At 39.2% G+C, this 22,810-nt stretch overlaps 1 protein-coding gene across 1 annotated transcript in view; it reads right to left on the bottom strand.

The window, feature by feature from the left end:
- Positions 1 to 22,810, bottom strand: part of slc17a7a (solute carrier family 17 member 7a) — a 36,343-nt gene continuing 13,533 nt past the window's right edge. The window contains exons 2-13 of the mRNA XM_079817826.1: positions 17,156 to 17,408; positions 15,877 to 15,995; positions 15,376 to 15,490; positions 15,143 to 15,230; positions 14,859 to 14,945; positions 8,348 to 8,490; positions 8,040 to 8,189; positions 3,920 to 4,052; positions 3,065 to 3,175; positions 2,090 to 2,217; positions 1,907 to 1,976; positions 1 to 1,764 (exon numbers count right to left, since the gene is read on the bottom strand). Of these exons, the coding sequence (XP_079673952.1) occupies positions 1,475 to 1,764; positions 1,907 to 1,976; positions 2,090 to 2,217; positions 3,065 to 3,175; positions 3,920 to 4,052; positions 8,040 to 8,189; positions 8,348 to 8,490; positions 14,859 to 14,945; positions 15,143 to 15,230; positions 15,376 to 15,490; positions 15,877 to 15,995; positions 17,156 to 17,408 (1,687 nt within the window). The 3' untranslated portion in view covers positions 1 to 1,474. The remainder of the gene's footprint in view (positions 1,765 to 1,906; positions 1,977 to 2,089; positions 2,218 to 3,064; positions 3,176 to 3,919; positions 4,053 to 8,039; positions 8,190 to 8,347; positions 8,491 to 14,858; positions 14,946 to 15,142; positions 15,231 to 15,375; positions 15,491 to 15,876; positions 15,996 to 17,155; positions 17,409 to 22,810) is intronic.

Below are 22,810 nucleotides of genomic sequence, written 5' to 3'. Positions count from 1 at the left end.
ACATTTAATTTGTTTTATTGTACACAGGGAGTTTTCACATATACAATTTGTACACATTTTTTACAATTATATATTTTTTCTATAGTTTTTTTTTTTTTAATCTTTTTGTTGTTTGATGACAAGTCAAGTAACATTTAGGCAAACCAAATAAGAAAGAAACAAATGAAATGTTTAGGAAAGAAGAGTGAAAACAAAATACAAACACATTAAGTAGAATAACATCAGATTATGTGTCAGAATCAGAGAGTCACTAATTTACCATCATCCTCTCTCCATTCCCTAATGCTGTTCTCTGATTGGTTCCCTAAGCTCGCACTGCACTCTGATTGAATGGCCTCTAAATGGATGTACATGATGAGGAAAAATCTGCACATGCTGGATTACAACTCCATTCATTTCTCACACCCATCTAGAATCTCTGAATTTCGGCACTTTCACCTTGAAATTTACCTGATATTTTGTATATTTCTGTGTTTGTGCGTGTCTATATATTTGGCATTCCTGTAGCTGAGACAGCAGAACATGACATCAGCAATGCCAAAATAATGGGTTCCCATGTGTACATCTGGGATAAAAGCATCTGCCAAATGCATACATGTAAATGTAATGTATAAATGACTCTGAATTAGCCTGGCAGTAGTACAAGGAAACCTTCAACGTGCATAAAACAGACTCACCACGGATTTATAGAAAGTGTGTGTGCATCTAAGCTTGTGAAAATGTGTGTATGCAAGTATAATATAGTATGCCAGAGGACAAAAACACGCTTGTGATCACTTGTGCACTGACCCAATGATGAGGATCTGGGTCGTTTGAACTCACACACACATTCAGTCATGTTTTAAAGGAACAGCTCACCCCAAAATTTTATAAATATATATCCACAGAAAAAAAAACATAAAACATATGACATGTGAAAGTAATTAATGGCAGAATTCTCCTTTTTTGGGTGACTGTCCCTTTAAGAATATTGTGTATTTGTGCACAAACCTATGATCAAATAAATGTCTACACATCCATAGATTTGCTTGAACCCTTTTACCATATTTAAAGCACTGGATAAAACAAAAGGAATTGAGCACAGTAAGGAAACACACATACACACTCACCATGAGCACACACACACACACACACACAAGCTCATTTACTGTATACTCTTACACGACAACCATGAACATGTTTAATATCGCTGTCATTTTAAGTGCATTACAGTGATTTTGGCAGGAAGCCTAAAATACTGAACATATAATTAACAGAGCACCGCTGTATTCTCAATCTGACTCACACAAAAAAACGTACATTTACACACACACCTTAGTGTGTATGTTTATAGAACAATCATCACATAATCTGATTACCAGTTTGGAAACGCATTTGTTCTTTTACTCACTCACTCACTCACTCAGTATAGCCTATTTATTTATTCTGTATTGATCTTTATTCCTTCAACTCGACTCATATGTGTTTCTTCCCACTATGTGAGCTCTCTCTCTCCCTCTCCACCATATAAATAACTATTTGTCCCAACCGGTTGAACATATTCTTCTGTTTTATCCCAATCCGATACCCATCCTGCCCCAGCGCCAGCTCCTCCCCCATTCGGACCACCAGCATGCGGATTGTTTATAGCTCCGTACTGCCCGCCAGTCCTGTACAGCTCTTCCGTTTCATTGGCCAGTTCGTCCTCTCCCAGAATGCCACACTTCTCCTCACTGGTATCCTCAGCATCCGCCCACGGCTGCTTCTCACCTGATGCAAAGAGCCCTGGGAACATGTTCAAATGAAGTAAGCGTCATTTTATGAAAGATATGACAAAAGAAATTTAGAATATTCATTATTTGTGAACTGAAAAAGAGATATAGCTAGATATGTTTGCATTATGTTACTTTAATTGAACACAACATACCATAAAATATCACACCCCCATAATGCACAAGTGATGCAATGAGGAAGACATATTGCCACTCTTCACGTGTCTACAGGCAAACAAATAATAAATAAATCAATGAATAAAAATGTAATAAGTTCAATAGTACAAATCATTTCTTTTTTTTGCATGTGAAGGTTGTGTGATATTATTTGTATGTACCTTATGTTTGGTCATTGCTCCAACTATGAGAGGACACACCATTCCTGACAAAGTTCCCACTCCATTGGAGATTCCCATCAGGATGCTGGCATAACGTGGAGCAATGTCTAGATGATTCACATTAAACCCTGAGAGGGAAAGAATGTGAGAGGAAGTCTGCCATACATGTATCTTAACAAGTATTTAAAATTGTGAATTTATTTATATCTTACAAATGCAACTTGATTTTTTCATAATTGCGACTTTATATCTTTCAATGTAACTTTCTTATAATGAAACTTAACAATTTTGTAATTGCGACTTCATAGCTCATAATGTGACTTTTATTTTTGGTAACTTCTTACAATTACCTTTGTATTTTTTTTTTAAGTTGTGCAGAAAAAGTGAGAAAAAGTTCCCTGAGAACTAAGGTTAATATTGGCCTCAATGGATGTGGCGCAGTGATGTACACAACAGTTTGTTTAAAAAATAGTTTTATACTTTTATTCAACAAGGATGTGTTAAATTGATCAAAAGTGAAAAAAGACATGTATAAGGTTACAAAATAATTCTATTTCAAATAATGTTCTTTTGAACTTTCTATTCATCAAAGAATCCTGAATCCTGAAAATATTAAGCATCACAATTGTTTCAGATAATAATAATATTGATAATAATAATAAATGTTTCTTGAGCAGAAAATCATCATATCAAAATGATTTCTGAAGGATCATGTGACACTGAAGACTGAAACAAATCACAGAAATAAATTACAATTAAAAACATGTTTTACAATAGAAAACTGTTATTTTAAATTGTAATATTATTTCACAATAATACTGTTTTATATTATTTAATCAAATAAATGCAGCCATGGTGAGCAGAAGAGGCTTCTTTCAAAGAACATTTACAAATCACACTGAGCCCAAACTTCTGGACAGTAGTGCTAAATGAATTATTTAATTTGGTTTGTCTTTGTTCTTTTCTGCTACTTACCTGAAATTGCAAATCCACTGAAGCCAACAGCCAGTACAAGGAAAGAAATGGCTACTACTTTGGTATGTGAGAAACCAACAACCAAGAGTAGAGTGGCTTCCATGCCAAACCCTAAAACACATACAGACACACACAACATTATTGAATAAGGAAGAAAACATACAGTACACAGCCTATTGTCGCTCATGGTGTACCTGTGTACACCTGAGCTCTGTGCCGTCCATTTCTTAGATGCTGTGGTGCATCTGTCTGTGTGGGTTTGTTTGCATGTTGTATGTGCAGATGATTGTGAGAGAGTGAGTGTGCCATGCACTGATGCCTCAGTGATTATTGGCCCAGCTGCCATTGCAGGACCAGACAAAACAGCAAAATAGGCAACTCACACACATGCAGTTTCTGACTCTGCAAACCCTCTGTTGTTAAAAACTTACATTTTGTGCTGGATTCTATCCCCCAGTTTCACAGACAAAGCTTAAGACTAGTCTCAGACTAAAATGCATGTTTGTCAATGTCAGTGCCATTGTTTTTTCTTAAGATTCACACTATGTTTTGTTGTAAGACATGTTTATATTAAATGTCCTAACTGAACTAAGGCCTAATCCTGGCTTAATCTAAGCCCTGTCTGTGAAACCGGCCCTATATTTATTTCCTTTTTTAAAGGGGAAGTTTACAAAAAAGAAATGTAATTCTTTCATATGGCTATTTATTCAGGCTCATGTCATGCTGTTGGTCCTATAACAACAAAAAACGCAGGTTTGGGACAACATGAAGTTGAGAAAATAATTGAAATGTCTGAATGAAATTTAACGTGTTTTTGTTGTTGTTATTGTCTTCATCATTTTGTCTATATCTTACCTCCACAGTTCATGAGTTTACGGACATTTGTTGTGGTCATTAAGTTATGTGTTCTCAGGTAGTCGGCCAGTTGTCCTCCGATAGGCACAATGATGGTCATTACTAAATGAGGAAGTGCAGACACCAGCCCCACCTGAGCCACAAAAGGAATAAAAAGAGTAGCAATTGAACAGAACATTTTAATCCAGATGCATAATACTGCATTGTATCTGTGTGTAATTTTCACCTGTTCTTGAGTAGTGGTTCTCTCTGTTTTTTTTATTTTTTATTTGACTTACTAAAACTATTTTCAGTCTATCAAAAGTCAATAAAATTGTTCTTAAAAACCAAATGGTTACACTTCATTTCGATAGCCCACTTGAGATATTCTACTAACTGCAACACAAAATAATGCTGGATTAAAAACAACCCAAGTTGGGTTGAAAATGGACAAACCCAGCAATTGGGTTGTTTTAACACAGCGATTAGGTTGTTTTAAGCAAACATTTAACCCAACCGCTGGGTTAAAACAGCCCATTCACTAGGTTAAAACAACCCAATCGCTGGGTTTGTCCATTTTCAACCTAACTTGGGTTGTTTTTAACCCCGCATTTTTTTGTGTTGTAGTTATCTAATAACAGTAGAATATATAAAGTGGGCTATCGAAATAAAGTGTAACCATTTGGGTTTTTTTCAACTTGGGTTGTTTTTTATAGTGAAGTAACTTTGCAACTAAATGGCAACTAACTTGCATTAGAGTATTAGTAGACTGTACCCAGCAAGCAATTTTGCATTTAAAAAACGTCTAAGACATCTAGGCTAAAACAAGGCAAAATTTGGTAACTTGCATACTGCGTACTGCTGAAATCTGTCATGTTGCGCCACGTTATCGGCCAGGCAGAACAATCCTTCCAACCACTATAGATAGATTCTCAAATAGCTTACCGGATCTGTCTCAGCTGCTAAGTGAACCCAAACAAACAGATGAACTAGAGGAAATGACTAGCAGTATGAGCACCATTTTCTCTAGTACATTAGAAATTGTAGCACCAATTAGATTGAAAAAGGTTAGAGAGAAAAATAAAGCACCATGGTACAACAGTGCTACACATGTTATCAAAAGAGAAACTCGTAACTTAGAGCGTAAATGGAAACAAACTAATTTAGAGGTCTTTAGAATCGCATGGAAAGAAAGTATGTCACGTTATAAAAAGGCCCTAAAAGCAGCCAGAGCTGAGCATCTCCGCAAACTAATAGAAAATAACCAAAATAATCCAAGGTTTTTATTTAACACTGTGGCTAGACTAACAAATAAACAAGCATCGCCTGAGCAAAATATTCCGTCACAGTTTAGTAGTAATGATTTTATGAACTTCTTCGCTGACAAAATAGAAAGCATCGGAAACAAAATTGTAAATGTACAATCATTAATGATGTCTTATGATTCAACCGCAATTATCGCCCCTCAAGAAGTTCTACACCGCTTTACAACTATAGGACAGGAAGAGCTAAATAAACTTATCATTGCATCTAAACCAACAACATGTTTATTAGATCCAATACCCACTAAACTACTGAAAGAGTTGTTACCTGTAGTGGAAGAGCCTCTTCTCAATATTATTAACTCGTCTTTATCTTTAGGTCATGTTCCAAGAATATTCAAGTTGGCAGTCATAAAACCTCTCATTAAGAAGCCACAATTAGATCATAATAACCTAGCAAATTACAGACCAATTTCAAATCTTCCATTTATGTCTAAAATACTAGAAAAAGTTGTGTCCGCTCAATTGTCCTCTTTCTTGCAAGAAAATGATATCTATGAAAAATTTCAATCAGGATTCAGGCAGCATCACAGCACAGAAACCGCACTCGTTAAAATCACAAATGATTTACTTCTAGCTTCTGATCAAGGCTGTATCTCAATACTAGTTCTACTCGATCTTAGTGCTGCGTTCGATACTATAGATCATAAAATACTATTAGATCGACTTCAAAATTACACTGGTGTTCAGGGACAGGCATTAAACTGGTTTAGATCGTATTTATCAGACCGCTACCATTTTGTCTGTCTAAATGGGGAAAAATCAAAGATAACATCAGTAGACTATGGGGTGCCGCAAGGATCCGTGCTAGGCCCTCTGCTATTCTCAATATATATGCTGCCACTTGGTAATATTATAAGAAAACATGGAATTAATTTCCACTGTTATGCTGATGACACTCAATTATATATTTCATCACGACCAGATGAAAACGCTAAATTATCTAAACTGACAGCGTGTGTTGATGATATTAAACACTGGATGACATGTAATTTTCTGCTATTAAATTCAGATAAAACGGAGGTATTACTTATTGGTCCAAAAAACTGCCCACAAAACCTCTCACAATACAACTTTAACTTGGAAGGATGTCCTGTCGCTTTATCCACTACAGTAAGAGACCTGGGTGTTATATTAGACCGCAACTTGTCTTTCGAAAGTCATATTTCATATGTTACAAGAACAGCATTTTTCCACCTTAGAAACATTGCCAAGCTACGTAACATGCTATCTATTTCTGATGCAGAAAAGTTAGTTCATGCATTCATGACCTCGAGACTAGATTACTGTAATGCTTTATTAGCTGGTTGTCCTGCATCATCGATAAACAAGCTACAGTTAGTCCAAAACGCAGCTGCTAGAGTTCTTACTAGGTCAAGAAAATATGATCATATAACACCAATTTTATCATCTCTACACTGGTTACCTATTAAGTTCCGTATCAATTACAAAGTATTGCTACTGACCTATAAAGCCCTAAATGGTTTAGCTCCAGTGTATTTAACTGATCTTTTATCGCCCTACAATCCATCGCGCTCTTTAAGATCACTAAACTCGAGGCTTCTGGTCATTCCTAGGATATCTAAGTCCACTAAAGGAGGGAGGGCATTTTCACATTTAGCTCCTAAACTCTGGAATAGTCTTCCGGATATTGTTCGAGGTTCAGACTCGCTGTCCCAGTTTAAAACTAGATTAAAGACGCATCTCTTTAGCCAAGCATTCACATTATAAATAAGTTTTATACTACAGTTAAATCGCACCAACAGCATTAATATTCTGAACAGCAGCTATGCTAATTATTTCCCATCTGCTTTTCTGTTGTTATCTCGGGACACTAGTCCCGAGGTAACTAGTTCATCAGCTCCAGTTTGTATCCAGCCTCTCATGGAGACTTCAGATGCCCCTGTGATGAGACGACTCGACGCCTGTGAAGAGACGACTCAACGCCAGCGTTGTTATGGCCTAAAATAATACATGATTGATTAACTTATCCTAACATTTTTCTTTAACATTCTCTTTCTAACATTTTTCAATGTACATTTATGAAATGCACTTTCTGTGAAGCTGCTTTGAAACAATGTGTATTGTGAAAAGCGCTATACAAATAAATTTGAATTGAATTGAATTGAAAATTTGGGTTGTCAGTGAAAATTTTATAGCCGTCCAACCATAGTCCAAGAATAGACTAGTCATATTAGAACATGAACATGCCAAAGAATTGAAACCAAACACCTTGTAATCACTGTTGACTTTGCTTACATGATGGAATATCATACATCTAGCCACATATATCATGCATGTAACCAAATTCAAGGTTATTTTGGCTAGAAGTGGGTTACTCATAGCCGGACTATATCAGGTCTATAGTTAACTGAGGCGGTGAAATGACGGCTATTGCTTGCTGGGTAGTAGACTGTTAGGTCACTAATGACTGCTAGTAGACTTACTGTAGTTGTACATTTACTTATAGTTAGTAGAGTGTCTAAAATGGACCATCAAAATAAACTGTTATCCATCAAACATTGAAATACATGTATATTACCTGCATGCAACAATATGCTAAATTAGCAACATGACACAGCAACCATTCAACATTGACACAGACAGATGGTTGGCAAAAAACATGTTGATTCTGATTTCAACCTTTATTTAGTGTTGTTTTCTTATATATTTATTGATTATATTTAGCATTATTTTGTCCAGTTTTCCGCAAGCCTTCAGAACAGATCTGATTTATTTTTTGGTTGCAATCTGTCAGTTGAGAAGCACTGTTGAAGAGCGTAATGAAAATTGCACTAATTTGAGTGTGTGCGTTTCACCTTGCTGATTTCAAAGCCGAACACCTCTTCGAAGTAAGCAGGCTGACTGATGAGGAGAAGGTAGAAGGTCCAGCTTCTGCAGAAGTTGGCCACGATGATGGCATACACCGGCATGGAGGTAAAGAATTGCCGCCAGGGAGTCTTAAATTTCTGCAGGGTGGTGAAAAACCAGAGGTCAAATATATCCAGAACAGTACAGCACGCAGCAGTTAGAGATGAGAAATGAGAGAGGATTTAGAGTGTTTGTGTATGAGGGGGGAATGTGTGGACGAGTGATTAAGAGATAAAAATAATGCCTGTGTTTGTACCTGAAGGGGGTTGACCAGGCCGGCGGTTTCCCCGATGGCATCCTCAATGTACTTCCTCTCCTCTGGTGTGATGGTTGGGTGAGCAGCTGGACTCTCATAGGACACTAAAATCCAGAAGAGATACCAGAATATCCCAACACTTCCTGTGAGACGAAGAGAAACGTGCGATAAGAATGATTACAATGAAAATTATATATTATATATACACACTAATCTTTACAAATTTGGGGTGAGTAAGATGTTTTAAATTTTTCTGAATGTTTCTGAAAGTCTCATACTCACCAAGCCTGTATTTATTTGATGAAAATACAGTAAAAACAGTAATATTGCGAAATATTATTACAATATTTCTATTTTGCTATATTTTAAAATTTAATTTATTCCTGTGATGATAAAGCTGAATTTCCAGCATCATTATATGTACCATTATTATGATTCTTCAGAAATCATTCTAATATGATGATTTGTTGATAATATTAACTATTAAAAACTGCTTAAGCTGCTTTATATTTTTGTTTATTAGAAAGTTCATAAGAACAGCATTTATTTGAAATCTTGTGTAACATTATAAATGTCTTCTCTGTCACTTTTGATAAATTTAAAGGGTTAGTTCACCCAAAAATGAAAATTCTGTCATTAATTACTTACCCTCATGTCGTTCGACACCCGTAAGACCTCCGTTCATCTTCAGAACAGAAATTAAGATATTTTAGTTGAAATCTGATGGCTCTGAAAGGCCTCCATTGGCACAATGCACGGTTCACTCTCAAGACCCTTAAAAGGTACTAAAGATGTCGTTACAAAGTCCATCTCACTACAGTGGTTCTACAATAACTTTATGAATCGGCGAGAATAGTTTTTGTGCGCAAAAAAACCCTAAATAACGACTTACGTATATAGTGATGACGATTTCAAAACACGGCATCATGAAGCTTCGAAGCGTTATGAATCAGTGAGTCAAATCATGATTCGGATCGCGTGTGAAACCGCCAAACTGCGTGACTTTGGCGATCCAAACTGCTGAATCGACTCACTGATTCATTACGCTTCGAAGCTTCATGATGCCATGTTTTGAAATCGTCATCACTATATAAGTCGTTATTTTGGGGTTTTTTGCGCACAACAACTATTCTCGTCTAGCCTGGATGCCAGCCGAACTTAGCCCCGCCCACAACATTTTTACTCGGGCAGTTCGGTCTGGACTTGATCCATAGAGAAGTAGTTATGCCCGAACAGAAACTGTTCGGACCAATGAAATTGTCAGGGCGGGCTTTAGACGATGATGGACAGATGATCAACATTAACGTAATCATCCACGTCATCAAAGGCGCTTGGGTTGAGTTTGTTCTAATCCTAAACGGAGAACTTGTTCGTATATGCATTCACCTTTACTATTTCTCTCAGAAATGATGATCGTGTGGGTAAGTACTCTGTGTATCCTAAAATTATTTTTTTACAACACCAGCAAAGATCGTTTACACTCATCTTTTTCTTCTAACGTTAGACTACTTATTCCAGCGTGCGTGCAGAGTGGGTTGCCAAGTTTTTACAACAAAATCCGCCCAATTGCTAACATTCCTCAAAACTAGCCAAAAACAAGCCCAATAGCTTTCCAGGGGGGTTCTCTGGGAAAAAAGCATTTGGGGGGTAAAATATGTGTTATTTTGGCAGGGCTGGCAGCTAAAAATCGCATTCCTGGGTCTGTATGTCACATAATTGGGCGCAGACTTGGCAACACAGTGTAGTTGAGTTCTGTTGACATTTGACAACTAACGTTATGCGTCGCTCCGTTGCTCTGATTGGTTGTAGGTCTATCCAATTGAGGTCTTTCCTGGTTCGGTTGAAACACGCCCCATAATCACAGCCCAACGGAGCAGTATCAGACTCATATTCTGACTAGAATTGAGTATGACGACGTCAGGCTAATTCTCGTCACTCCATAAAGTTATTGTAGAACCACTGTAGTGAGATGGACTTTGTAACGACGTCTTTAGTACCTTTTAAGGGTCTTGAGAGTGTACCGTGCATTGTGCCAATGGCACATCAGATTTCAACTAAAATATCTTCATTTGTGTTCCGAAGATGAACGGAGGTCTTACGGGTGTCGAACAACATGAGGGTAAGTAATTAATGATCTGATCCAAGATGGCGGCGCGAGTAGTTCGCGAGGCTCTGGGTCTCTCCAGATTCTGCAATTTTGCGGTATTTTTCCTGCTCATCTCGGGTCTGTTCGTTCAGAATAGTTGTGCCTTAACATCGTACACCCGTGGTGAGATTTTGGATATTGGTTTGCGAATTTCCGACAGTTTTATGGACAATCTTCGACTCCTTCCTGAGATCGCTAGAACACCCGAGGCTATGCACTCTGCCCGGCCGGGCGGAAGTGCTCGCAGGCGGCGCCGAGATCGTAAACAAAGGCGGGGAATACGCGGTGGTCTGAGAGCTAAGCTAAGGCTAAAGCTAAAGCTTACCCCACATCGGCTCTCTTTACCCAGTATTTTCCTTGCCAATGTACGGTCGCTAGTGAACAAAATGGAGGAGATTCGACTCAGCATCACACACAGTAAGAAACTTTTGAACTGTAACGTCCTAATCTTCACGGAAACCTGGCTAAACGGCGGAATACCGGACACCGCTATTGAGCTAGCGGGATGCCACACACTCCGGGCGGATAGAACATTAGATGGCTCCGGTAAGACCAGAGGTGGTGGATTGTGCATTTACATTAACAAAGCCTGGTGCACAAACTCTGCTATTGTTGGGAGTCATTGTTCAGCTAACCTCGAGTTTCTCATGGTTAAATGTAGACCGTTTTATCTGCCGCGAGAGTTCACTTCCACCATTATAACTGCAGCCTATATTCCCCCGGATGCTGATGCCAAGCTTGCTATGAAAGAACTTCATGCAGCCATCAGTAAACAACAGACTGATCACCCGGAAGCTGCTTTTATTGTTGCAGGTGACTTTAATCATTCAAACTTAAAGTCAGTGCTACCCAAGTTTCACCAGCATGTTTCCTGCCACACCAGAGGAAACAAAACCTTAGACCATGTTTACACAAACATGGCTGGTGCTTACGTTGCGACACCCCTCCCCCACCTGGGACAGTCAGACCACATCTCTTTGTTCCTCATCCCCAAATATTCACCCCTCATCAACCGTGTGAAGCCATCAGTAAAGACCATCAAGGTGTGGCCTGCGGGGGTTGATTCCACACTCCAGGAAAGGTTTCTACACACAGACTGGAGTGTGTTTGCTTCTCAAGCCACCAGTGGCGCTCACACGGACATTGACTCCTACACCTCCTCTGTATTGGATCATATCAATACCACCATTGACAGTGTTACAACCCAGAAACAGATCACCACATACCCAAATCAGAAGCCATGGATGAACAGGGAAGTGCGACTCCTGCTGAAGTCACGCAATACTGCCTTCAGATCAGGAGATGCACAAGCCTACAGCGCATCCAGAGCTAACCTGAAGAGGGGCATCAAAAAGGCCAAGCACTGCTACAAGCTAAAGATAGAGGGTCACTTTTCCAACTCTGACCCTCGACGCATGTGGCAGGGCATCCAGGCCATCAGTGATTACAAACCCCCCCACTCCACCCCCGCAGCCACTGATGTCAACTTCCTGAACGAGCTAAATCACTTTTATGCTCGCTTTGAAAGAGACAACAGAGAAACTGCCACCAAGCTCAAACCCTCAGCTGACCCACCAATCACACTCTCCTCCACAGATGTCTGCAAGTCACTGAGCCGGATCAGCGCGCACAAGGCTGCTGGACCAGACAACATCCCTGGTCGTGTTCTCAGGGCATGTGCGGAGCAGCTCGCTGAGGTTTTTACAGACATTTTCAACCTGTCTCTTGCCCAAGCAGCTGTACCTTCATGCTTCAAACGCACGTCCATTGTGCCAGTGCCAAAACACTCTAACCCGAGGTGCCCTAACGACTACCGCCCTGTAGCACTCACACCCATCGTCATGAAGTGCTTTGAGCGGCTGGTCCTGGAACACCTAAAAGACTCTCTACCATCCACATTGGACTCACACCAGTTTGCCTACCGCAGCAATAGGAGCACAGAGGATGCCGTTTCCATGGCACTGCACTCTGTGCTCACTCACCTGGACAATAAGAACACTTATGCACGCATGCTGTTTGTTGACTTCAGCTCAGCATTCAACACTGTCATCCCAACCAAGTTAATAGCCAAACTTGGAGACCTGGGCATCAATACCTCAATGTGCAACTGGATTTTGGACTTCCTAACTGACAGACCCCAGAATGTTCGTTCAGGATTCACCTGCTCCACATCCATCACACTCAACACTGGTGTACCACAGGGCTGTGTGCTAAGTCCGTTTCTCTACTCCCTCTTCACCTCCGACTGCAAGCCTGTGTATGGATCTAATTCTATCGTCAAGTTTGCGGACGACACAACGGTGATTGGGCTCATCAGCAACAACGATGAGACTGCCTACAGGGAGGAGATCCAGCACCTGGCCACATGGTGCACCGAAAATAACCTGCTCCTCAACACCACCAAAACGAAGGAGCTCATCGTGGACTTCAGGAAGGAGCCAAGAGGCACACACGACACCATCCACATCAATGGAATGGCTGTTGAACGTGTCTCCAGTTTCAAGTTCCTGGGGATCCACATCTCAGCGGACATGTCGTGGACGACCAACACCTCCAGCCTGGTCAAGAAGGCTCACCAGCGCCTCTTCTTCCTGAGGACACTGAGGAAGAATCAGCTCTCCTCGGCCATCCTGGTGAACTTCTACCGCTGCGCAATAGAAAGCATCCTGACCAACTGTGTTGCAGTGTGGTATGGGAGCTGCTCTGTTGCGGAGCGCAAGGCACTGCAGCGGGTGGTGAAAACTGCCCAGCGCATCACAGGGACTCCACTGCCTGCCATCGAGCACATCCAGAGGAAACGCTGTCTGCATCGAGCTCGCAGCATCCTCAAGGACTCCTCTCACCCAGCCCACAGACTGTTTTCTCTCCTGCCCTCCGGCAGGCGTTTCAGGATCCACCGGACCAGGACCAGCAGACTTAAGAACAGTTTTTTCCCCAGAGCTGTCTCTTTATTGAACTCAAACCCCCGCTGATCCACTCCCCTCATATACTGATAACTCTCCTACCTCACATCTTCCTTCACTTTGTTATTTGCACTACCGACTCTTTATTACAGTAACAACTGTTTACTTATTCATCTTGCACTACCACACCGTAACTGGATTATGCTCATTTGCACTGCCGACTGTTATTTACAGTACCTACTGTTTACATTTGTATTTTGCACCGTACTTCTAACTGTAATATGCAATCACTTCCACTGCACTTTACACTTTTTTTCGGATAGCTTCTGTCCATAATTTATTGCACTACCTTAATCCACTGCCATATTCCTAATTTTAGCCTAACATATCATTGTATACCTCTATCTGTAAAATTCTGTTTATAGTAATAGCCATCTGTATATTATATTATATTCATAGTACATATCCACCTGTAAATTCTGTTTATAGTATTAACCATCTGTATATTATTCACTGTACATATTCACCTGTAAATTCTGTTTATAGTAATAACCATCTCTCTATTTATAGACATATTTATATATATTCAGTACATATCCATGTCCTGCACTTATGCAAACGTTGTATATCCTGCACTTGCTGCTATTGCACTTCTGGTTAGACCTAAACTGCATTTCGTTGCCTTGTACTTGTACTTGTGTAATGACAATAAAGTTGAATCTAATCTAATCTAATCTAATGACAGAATTTTCATTTTTGGGTGAACTAACCCTTTAATGCGTCCTTGCTGAAAAAAGTATAAATTAAATACAAATTTGAAGTGTAGTGTATGTTATATACTATTTATTAAAGTGTCTGGGTTTACTTGGTTTATTAAATAAACAAAACATTTCTATTAAATAGTATTATGTATAATTAAAGCTGCAGTCCGTAAGTTTTACCTCTTTGTCGCCATCTCTGTTTGAACCCTGAAATTGCAGTTATTTGTAGAGTTATCTGGGTTGTGCGTTGGCACGGCTCCTCAGCGCGGAAGAATCTAATGTTTTGAGGAGGATGTGTGGGTTGTCTATCAACGCACCAGTTGTCAATGATGATTGTCATTTTGAACTTTCTGGATTACAAGCCGCCATCGAAATGACAAGTTTAATTACATTCCAGCTGCTGTAAGAAGAAGCCACAAATGATCTGCCACCTGCAGCATCCACACACACAATCTAGCCTACTATCCAGGACTCCTTCTTTATGTATACAGATATGACGTAATGGCGTAAAGATGAATGGCGGAAGCTTGTATTTCCCGCGGAAAGCTACCAGTACCACTCAAATTATAACACATTATTACAAGCTTACTGTTGTGAATCAGGCTAAGTTAAGGAGATCGTTTTGAACACTTGATCATGTACTTATGTACTTGATCAAAAATGGATTTTGGATCCTTTTTAATAACGTGTATGTTACTTACCGTACACATAAAACACTGAGGACCACCCGGTGTACTGGACCAAGACTCCAGCCAAAGGCATTGCAACAACAGCGCCAGCATATGAACCTAGAACATAGAGACATCAACATACAGTTCTTAGCATGCTTAGTATTCTTATTAGTACTAATCATTAACATTATCATCAATTTCAGCTTTTCACAGAATCAAAACTCAATTCAAGGTTCAAATAATCACAAACTAAATTCTACCGATATTATCGCAAGGTTGGTATATTTCATGGATTCAAATGATTGACATCTCACCACAGAACGCTGTTGTTGCCAATCGACTTCTTTCAAGGGGTGGAGCCCATTTGGCCCAGATCCCGTGACATGCAGGATATGACACGCCCTTTCAGTAGAGAAATTAGATGAATTCATATTTATATAACCATAATGGTAAAAAAAAAAACCTTTCTTAGCATGATGCTATGCTTTTAGATAAACAATACACAAATATTACAGACTAAATCCACGCATGCACACAGATGGCATACCTCCACAAGGCCCTGGCAGATCCTGACCATGATAACACACCCGTAGTGAACTCTAGCTGCTGCTGGGATCAGCATGTTCAGTGTCGACGTGGCCACAATGGCGAAGCCAAACACCCTGACACCAAACACAATATAATATGTTTCTCAGAGTATTTTTTATTTCATTTATTATTATTATTATTATTATTTTGGACAGTCAATCTCTGTATATACCATAAATTAAAGTCTTTACTACAAAATAGTTTTTAATAATTTCCACCAGGGTCAAAAAAAAAATCCTTTTCGAATTTAACTGAACACAAACTGGTCTTTTCTCATAATATATGACATAATATATGGGATAAGTTGCCAATGCAACAGTCAACACACAATTGTGTAACTGGACATTTGACTCAAACCCCTCATAGGAGCCCTTGTGACTCCTCACACCTAAATAGCACAATTTGCATTCATAAACTCCAGAGCGTTTGAGAAAACATGTCAATTCGCTGATCACATTACCGGTTAGCAGCAAACTTCTGACAGATGAATCCCCCGGGGATTTGTGTGACAATGTAACCCCAGAAGAAAGAGCCGTGTATCATCCCCACTGTCTCGGGGTCCCATGTGAACTGAGCAGCCTGTCAGGAAAAAGAGAAAGTCAAACTCTTCTCATCCAACGTAAATTCGACAGCATTCTGTGCAAAAAGCTGAGAATATTGCAGTCAAAGTGCACTGCTTGTATATTAGAAAATGATTACGCATCATTCTTCGAGGCATCACATAACCTGAACCATCTCTTTTTCTGTGCAAAAACAAAAGTATGGAGGGAATGTGAGAAACGAGAGAATTAAGTAATAAAGTAGTCAAATCAGTCGCTAAAAGTAAAAGATAAAGTAGCCTAATATAATAAAATAAAACTATTTTAGGTAACACTTTAGTTTAGGACCTCACTATTAACTAGTTTCTTATTAGCATGCATATTATAGGCTATTGACTGTTTATTAGTGCTTATAAAGCACATATTAATGCCTTATTATACATGACCATATTCTAAATCCTTGATCCTATACCCAATACATACTAACTATTAATAAGCAGTAATTATAAGTTTATTGAGGAAAAGGTCATAGGTAGTTAATAGTGAGGACCCTAATCTAAAGTGTAACCATATTTTATAATAGTAATATTAATTGATCATAAAATATGTTTTTAATATGAATAATTTTCTAAAAATCGTATTTCTCTGTGCGGTTTCTGAAACAAATCGCTGTGTGGGGGTAAATTGCTTTGCTGGGTGAAGCCCTGCACTTTCTGATGAAATACTACAGGGAATTAATCAAATATGATCCCCTCTCACTGTGCAAACTGGGTCGAGATGCAAAACTAACTGGCTAATGATGGTAAACTGGGATTTGAGGGGGCCAGATTGATTTGCATATATTTATGTATGCATGTATTTAGATATTGACATTATACTTTCTATTCTAAAAGCTAGAAATCTTTTATAGCATATCAAACTATTTGTTGTTTTACCTTAATTATTAAAAAATAATAATAAAAAAATAAATAAAATTGTGTTGTATTTATCCATGCTGAATGCATCTCATTTGAATGCTAAATAAAATAACAACAAAGCTGCCTAAAATATGCCCATGCAATAATAAACTCCAAAATGCCCAATATATCTTCATTCGGATATCAAATAACATCTAACTCCTATCAACTCTTTATATTTATTTTCTTCAACTCGAGGGGATGCTCTTTATTTGTTAAGTTGAATTCCAGCACTGATACTGACCACTATGACAGGTTTCTTTCCAGCGTAAACCGTGTGTTCGTTGACCATGCTGACGATAGCCACACCCAGGTTACAACGGATGCCGAACGAGATGCAGAAGCCCAGGCCTGACAGGATGGCGATGATGTAACGGCGTGGCAACCCGAAACACGTGCAGTCCACGACGGGAAGCTCCTTCTCCTCCACCAGCTCTGGACGCCCTTCAGCTGACAACTCGATCGTCTCGCCATTCTGCTGACGTTTCTCGAGGAGTCTGGATGTGGATACAAAAAGTGTAAGGCCAACGTAAGTAGAGTAAAAGTAACAGTGTGCAAAGATTTTCTCAATTCATATAAAAACACTAAAAAACTTTCAAATTATCTGGCTTTGATTAGTGAGAATACTTTAAGAGGTTCAAAAGGTCAAAACTGCTTTAATCCAAAGCAACTTTCAGGACACATATTATGAGGAGTCTTGGATTAATCTGAGGTTAAGTGTCTTACTCCAGGACACAATGATAACAGTTCATGGTCAAACCAGGTCCCGCGTTCTACCCACTACAGCTCAAGCCAAAAAGTTACTGATTGGGGAAATGTTGTCTACTGCAGCTAGTTTAAGAGTTTAGACACCATATTATTGTTTTTTGAATATTAAAATATTTTATAAGCCAGATCAGAACTGTGTTTTATTACACTTAAAGTCACCATGAAATCAAAACCGACTATTCTTGTTTTTTATGGAATATGGCTAGCCTGACGTCGTCATACTCAATTCTAGTCAGAATATGAGTCTGATACTGCTCCGTTGGGCTGTGATTATGTTTCAACCGAACCAGGAAAGACCTCAATTGGATAGACCTACAACCAATCAGAGCAACGGAGCGACGCATAATATTAGTTGTCAAATGTCAACAGAACTCAACTGCACTGTGTTGCCAAGTCCGTGGGTTGAAGCGACCCCAATTATGTGATATACAGACCCAGGAATGTGATTTTTAGCTGCCAGCCCTGCCAAAATAACACATATTTTACCCCCCAAATGCCTTTTTTCCCGGAGAACCCCCCCTGGAAAGCTATTGGGCTTGTTTTTGGCTAGTTTTGAGGAACGTTAGCAATTGTGCGGGTTTTGTTGTAAAAACTTGGCAACCCACTCTGCACGCAAGTTGGAATAAGTAGCCTAACGTTAGAAGAAAAAGATGAGTGTAAACGATCTTTGCTGGTGTTGTGAAAAAAGAATTTAAGGATACACAGAGTACTTACCAACACGATCATCATTTCTGAGAGAAATAGTAAAGGTGAATGCATATACGAACAAGTTCTCCGTTTAGGATTAGAACAAACTCAACCCAAGCGCCTTTGATGACGTGGATGATTACGTTACTGTTTATCATCTGTCCATCATCGTCTAAAGCCCGCCCTGACAATTTCATTGATCCGAACAGTTTCTGTTCGGGCATAATTACTTCTCTATGGATCAAGTCCAGACCGAACTGCCCGAGTAAAAATTTTGTGGGCGGGGCTAAGTTCGGCTGGCATCCAGGCTAGAATATGGCAGTATTTATTTAAAAAAATGATCTATCTACATAATTAGCATCAATTCTGGCAGGTCATGTTAGTCAAGCTCAAATCAGCTGACTGTCAGCTGATCACGTACCTATAGGGATATAATGTCTATCCCAGCATGCATATATAAGCTCCTTCAGTACTATCAGGAGCTATCGCGTTTCTCCAGAGCTCATTTACCCTCCTTCATCCCCAGCTCCTCCTCTCATCCAGTCAGGAATTGGTATTCTTATTCCCCTTGAATCAGACTAAATTCCCAAATTATTTTGTAAATTATGGTAAAATGGTAAATATATAGCGCTTTTTAACAGACCTACGGCCATCCAAAGCGCTTTACATTTGCCTCACATTCACCCATTCACACACATTCACACACCGACCGAAATTAAATATTGACATAAATTATATCTGCAATACATTATGTTTACCCTTAGGGGGGTTATTGCTGCTCTCCCTGCTCGTATCCATGCTAGGCTGCATGGATGCGCAGGGAGTTCTTGCCCAGAACAGAACCATACGTAGGCTATGTATGATTTTTGGATTAAAATATCCAAAAACCACTAGAACACTGTTATATACAGTATTTTGTTGACTTGTGTACTTACATTATCCCAAATGTTTCCAAAAATGTTTAAATCCAGAGAAATAAGCTATTTTAACCAGGACACGGAGCGTGTCTGTGCGTCACCCATCAATGACATCATACCCGCATTACCCTCGATTTTTATTTTGTATAAACCATGGAAACACTAAAGACGCTTTAATATATTGTGTTTTATTAGACAGATGAGCAACTGCTTGGATACATTCATTTACAGAAAACGAATCACTGTTCTATAGCTCAACACAGTTAGTCTTTTTGTTTAAATCTTGTTTTATGATTTACTTCGAGTTTTACCATATATAATATCGATCTCGATCTAGCTTCCTGCAGTGTGCAACAAATGTCTCATAGTAGCCGCCGAGCGAATGCATAGTGTAGCATTATAACATAACTTTCAACACCCAAACAATGTATCTAATATGATAAAACAGCGCTGCATTACCACACATACGCATGACCGGAAAGTGGTTGTCTGTGGCATAATAAAAGCTCAGCAAAATCAAGGCGCCATCAAGCTACGCCTTTGTTTTGAATAAGCGACCTCTAGCTGTGAAAATATACATTTTGTGGCTTTAATTCATGTGCCCTCATAATCTTTAAACAACATAACTTCCCCTCCTACTTGCAGTCTCTTCTCTTCTCTGATGACGTGTTTACTGGCGTGAGGGCAGGACAACCTGTCACTCTCATGAGATCACAGCAATAGCAAACCACAGCCATCCAATTAGTTCCCAAATTAATAGTTAAAAAATGTTCTTGTTTGAGAAGCCATTTCACGCGGATATATGTTACAAAAGTGAAGAAAAGACTATCGCAACTTCCGTTTCATGCCAACTTTAACAGGCATGGAGCTAGGATATGAGTCACATACACTAGGGAACCCTCATAGGCCATGAAACTACATCACATACACACCTAAAACCAGGTGGGATGCAGAGGGAAGACACAGAGGGAGAGAGGACATGGAACAAGAATGAAGTGTCTCACTGGATAGCAGTACATGGGAGTCCAGCAGAGACCATCTGCGTATGCAACCTGTCTGCAACATCTACAGCCAATAAAAACACGCATACATACAAGAACACAAGCAAACACTTTCACAGACATGCTCTGAACCTTAAAAATAAATATATGAATTTAATGTGCAAATAAAATGAATGCTCACAATTAAATGTGTCCTTTACACTCAGTGTGGTTATATATATATTATAAATATGTATAAAAACAAAAATTACTATTACTATTTACTATAAAAAATGTATCTGTCACGATTATGCTTAGTTTCACCCTCATTGACTCTTAGGCCTTGTCGACACTAATACGTTTTCGTTTGAAAACGCATATTTTTCTCTACATTTTGCCCTTCCATCCACACTGAGACAGCGTTTTTAGCAAAAAGCTTTAACAAAGCTTTTTGGAAAATGATCCTGCCAGAAGAATTGCATGATAACTCTATGATGTCTGTTCTGTCTGTATCATCTCAGTGAGCTGTTCTCAGTTTCCCACCACTTGTTCATCTCCTAGGTTACTCGTTGCATTCTAGTTTGTTACGGTTACTCATTAGTTCCCTCATTTGTATCACCTGTGTTTATCCAATCATCTTTGTGTCCTCGCAGTATATATTCTGCCTGTGTTTTAGATCTCATGGTCGGTTCTCGTACAGTGTAGTATGCTACACTGGTTTGGTTTTGTGAAGACTGTTAAATAAAGTCTTTCATATGATTCTTCTTCTTCTTCGTGCTCATTCACTTACTATAATAAGCAAGTGTGACAGTATCACAGTTTCCACCATTGATAATAGGAAATGTTTATTGAGTCGCAAATCAGTCAAATGAGCCGCAATAATTTCTGAAGGATCATGTGACACTGAAGACTGGAGTAATGAAGCTGAAAATTCAGCTTTGCCATCGCAGGAAACATTTAAACTGAATTTTTGCCGACCACACACTTTTGAATGATAGTATATACACTCACCGGCCACTTTATTAGGTACACCTTAGACCTTTCTTGAGCATGCCATGAAGAACTGCATTCATTCTCTGTGGCATAGAATCAACACATTCCTCTGATATTTTGGTCCATATTGACATGATAGCATCAAGCAGCTGCTGCAGATTTGTCGGCTGCACATCCATGATGTGAATCTCCTGTTCCACCTTATCCCAAAGGAGGCCATTTGAGTAGAGTGAACTCACTGTCATGTTCAGAAAATCAGTTTGAGATGATTTAAGCTTTGTGACATGGCGTGTTATCTTGCTGGAAATAGCCATCAAAAGATGGGTACACTGTGGTCAAAGGGATCATGGGACATGATCAGCAACAATACTCAGGTAGGTGTTTAAATGATGCTCAATTGTGCAAAAACAAAAAATCCCCAACACCATTACACCACCAGCCTGAATCGTTGATACAAGGCAGGCTGTCATGTTGTTTATGCCAAATTCTGACACTACCATCTGAATGTCACAGCAGAACTTGAAACTCATCAGACCAAGCAACATTTTTCCAATCTTCTATAGTCCAGATTTGGTGATCCCATGCAAATATAGCCTCAAGTTTCCTGTTCTGACAGGAGTGGCATCCACTGCTTTAAGGTTCTAGGTGTTGTGTGTTCAGAGATGCTCTTCTGCAGACCTCGTTGTAATGAATGGTTATTTGAGTAACTGTTGCCTTTATATTGGCTCAGACCAGTCTAGCATCCTCTGACCCCTGGCATCAACAAGGCATTTTCACCCACAGAACTGCCGCTCACTGGATATTTTCTTCATTTTTTGACCATCCTCTGTGAACTCTGATGGTTGCGCATGAAAATCCCAGCAGATCAGCAGTTTCTGAAATACTCAGACCAGCCCGTCTGCACTAAAAACCATGCCATGTTCAAAGTTTGAACTTCAGCAGATCATCTAAATGCATTGAGTTGCTGCCATGTGATTGGCTGATTAGATATTTGCGTTAACGAGCAATTGAACAGATATACCTAATAAAGTAAGTATATATATATATATATATATATATATATATATATATATATATATATATATATATATATAAGTGGCCAAAATTATTAGAACACCTGACAGATCGGAAAATATTGACCTTTTTTTGTCTCCAAAACATGATTTCATTTCATAATGTTCATGAAACATGCAGATGGCTGCTCAGTCAAATATCAGATGAAGTGAGTCATACTGTTTTCATCCACTTTTAACTTTAATATTTGGTATGTCCATCTTTTGCAGCAATTACAGCAGCTCATTTCTCTGGCATAGTGTCAATATATTTCCTCTGAGAACTTCAACACTAATGTTATCCCATGCCTTCTGCAACTGAAGCCAAAGGCTTTCCTTTGAATTTACAATAGATCTGTCCAGTTTATTTTCCAATTCGCCCCATATGTGCTCGATGGGGTTGAGGTCCAGACTTTGAGGGGGCCAGTCCATCGTTTTCAATGTTCCAGCAGATTCCTTCCATTGAAGGTATGTTTCGGGTCATTGTCCTCTTGGAAAATAA

The sequence above is a fragment of the Gobio gobio genome (genome assembly GCF_949357685.1).
Source record: "Gobio gobio genome assembly, chromosome: 1".
Lineage (NCBI taxonomy): Eukaryota > Metazoa > Chordata > Actinopteri > Cypriniformes > Gobionidae > Gobio > Gobio gobio.
This window is presented reverse-complemented; position numbering and strand designations above follow the sequence as displayed.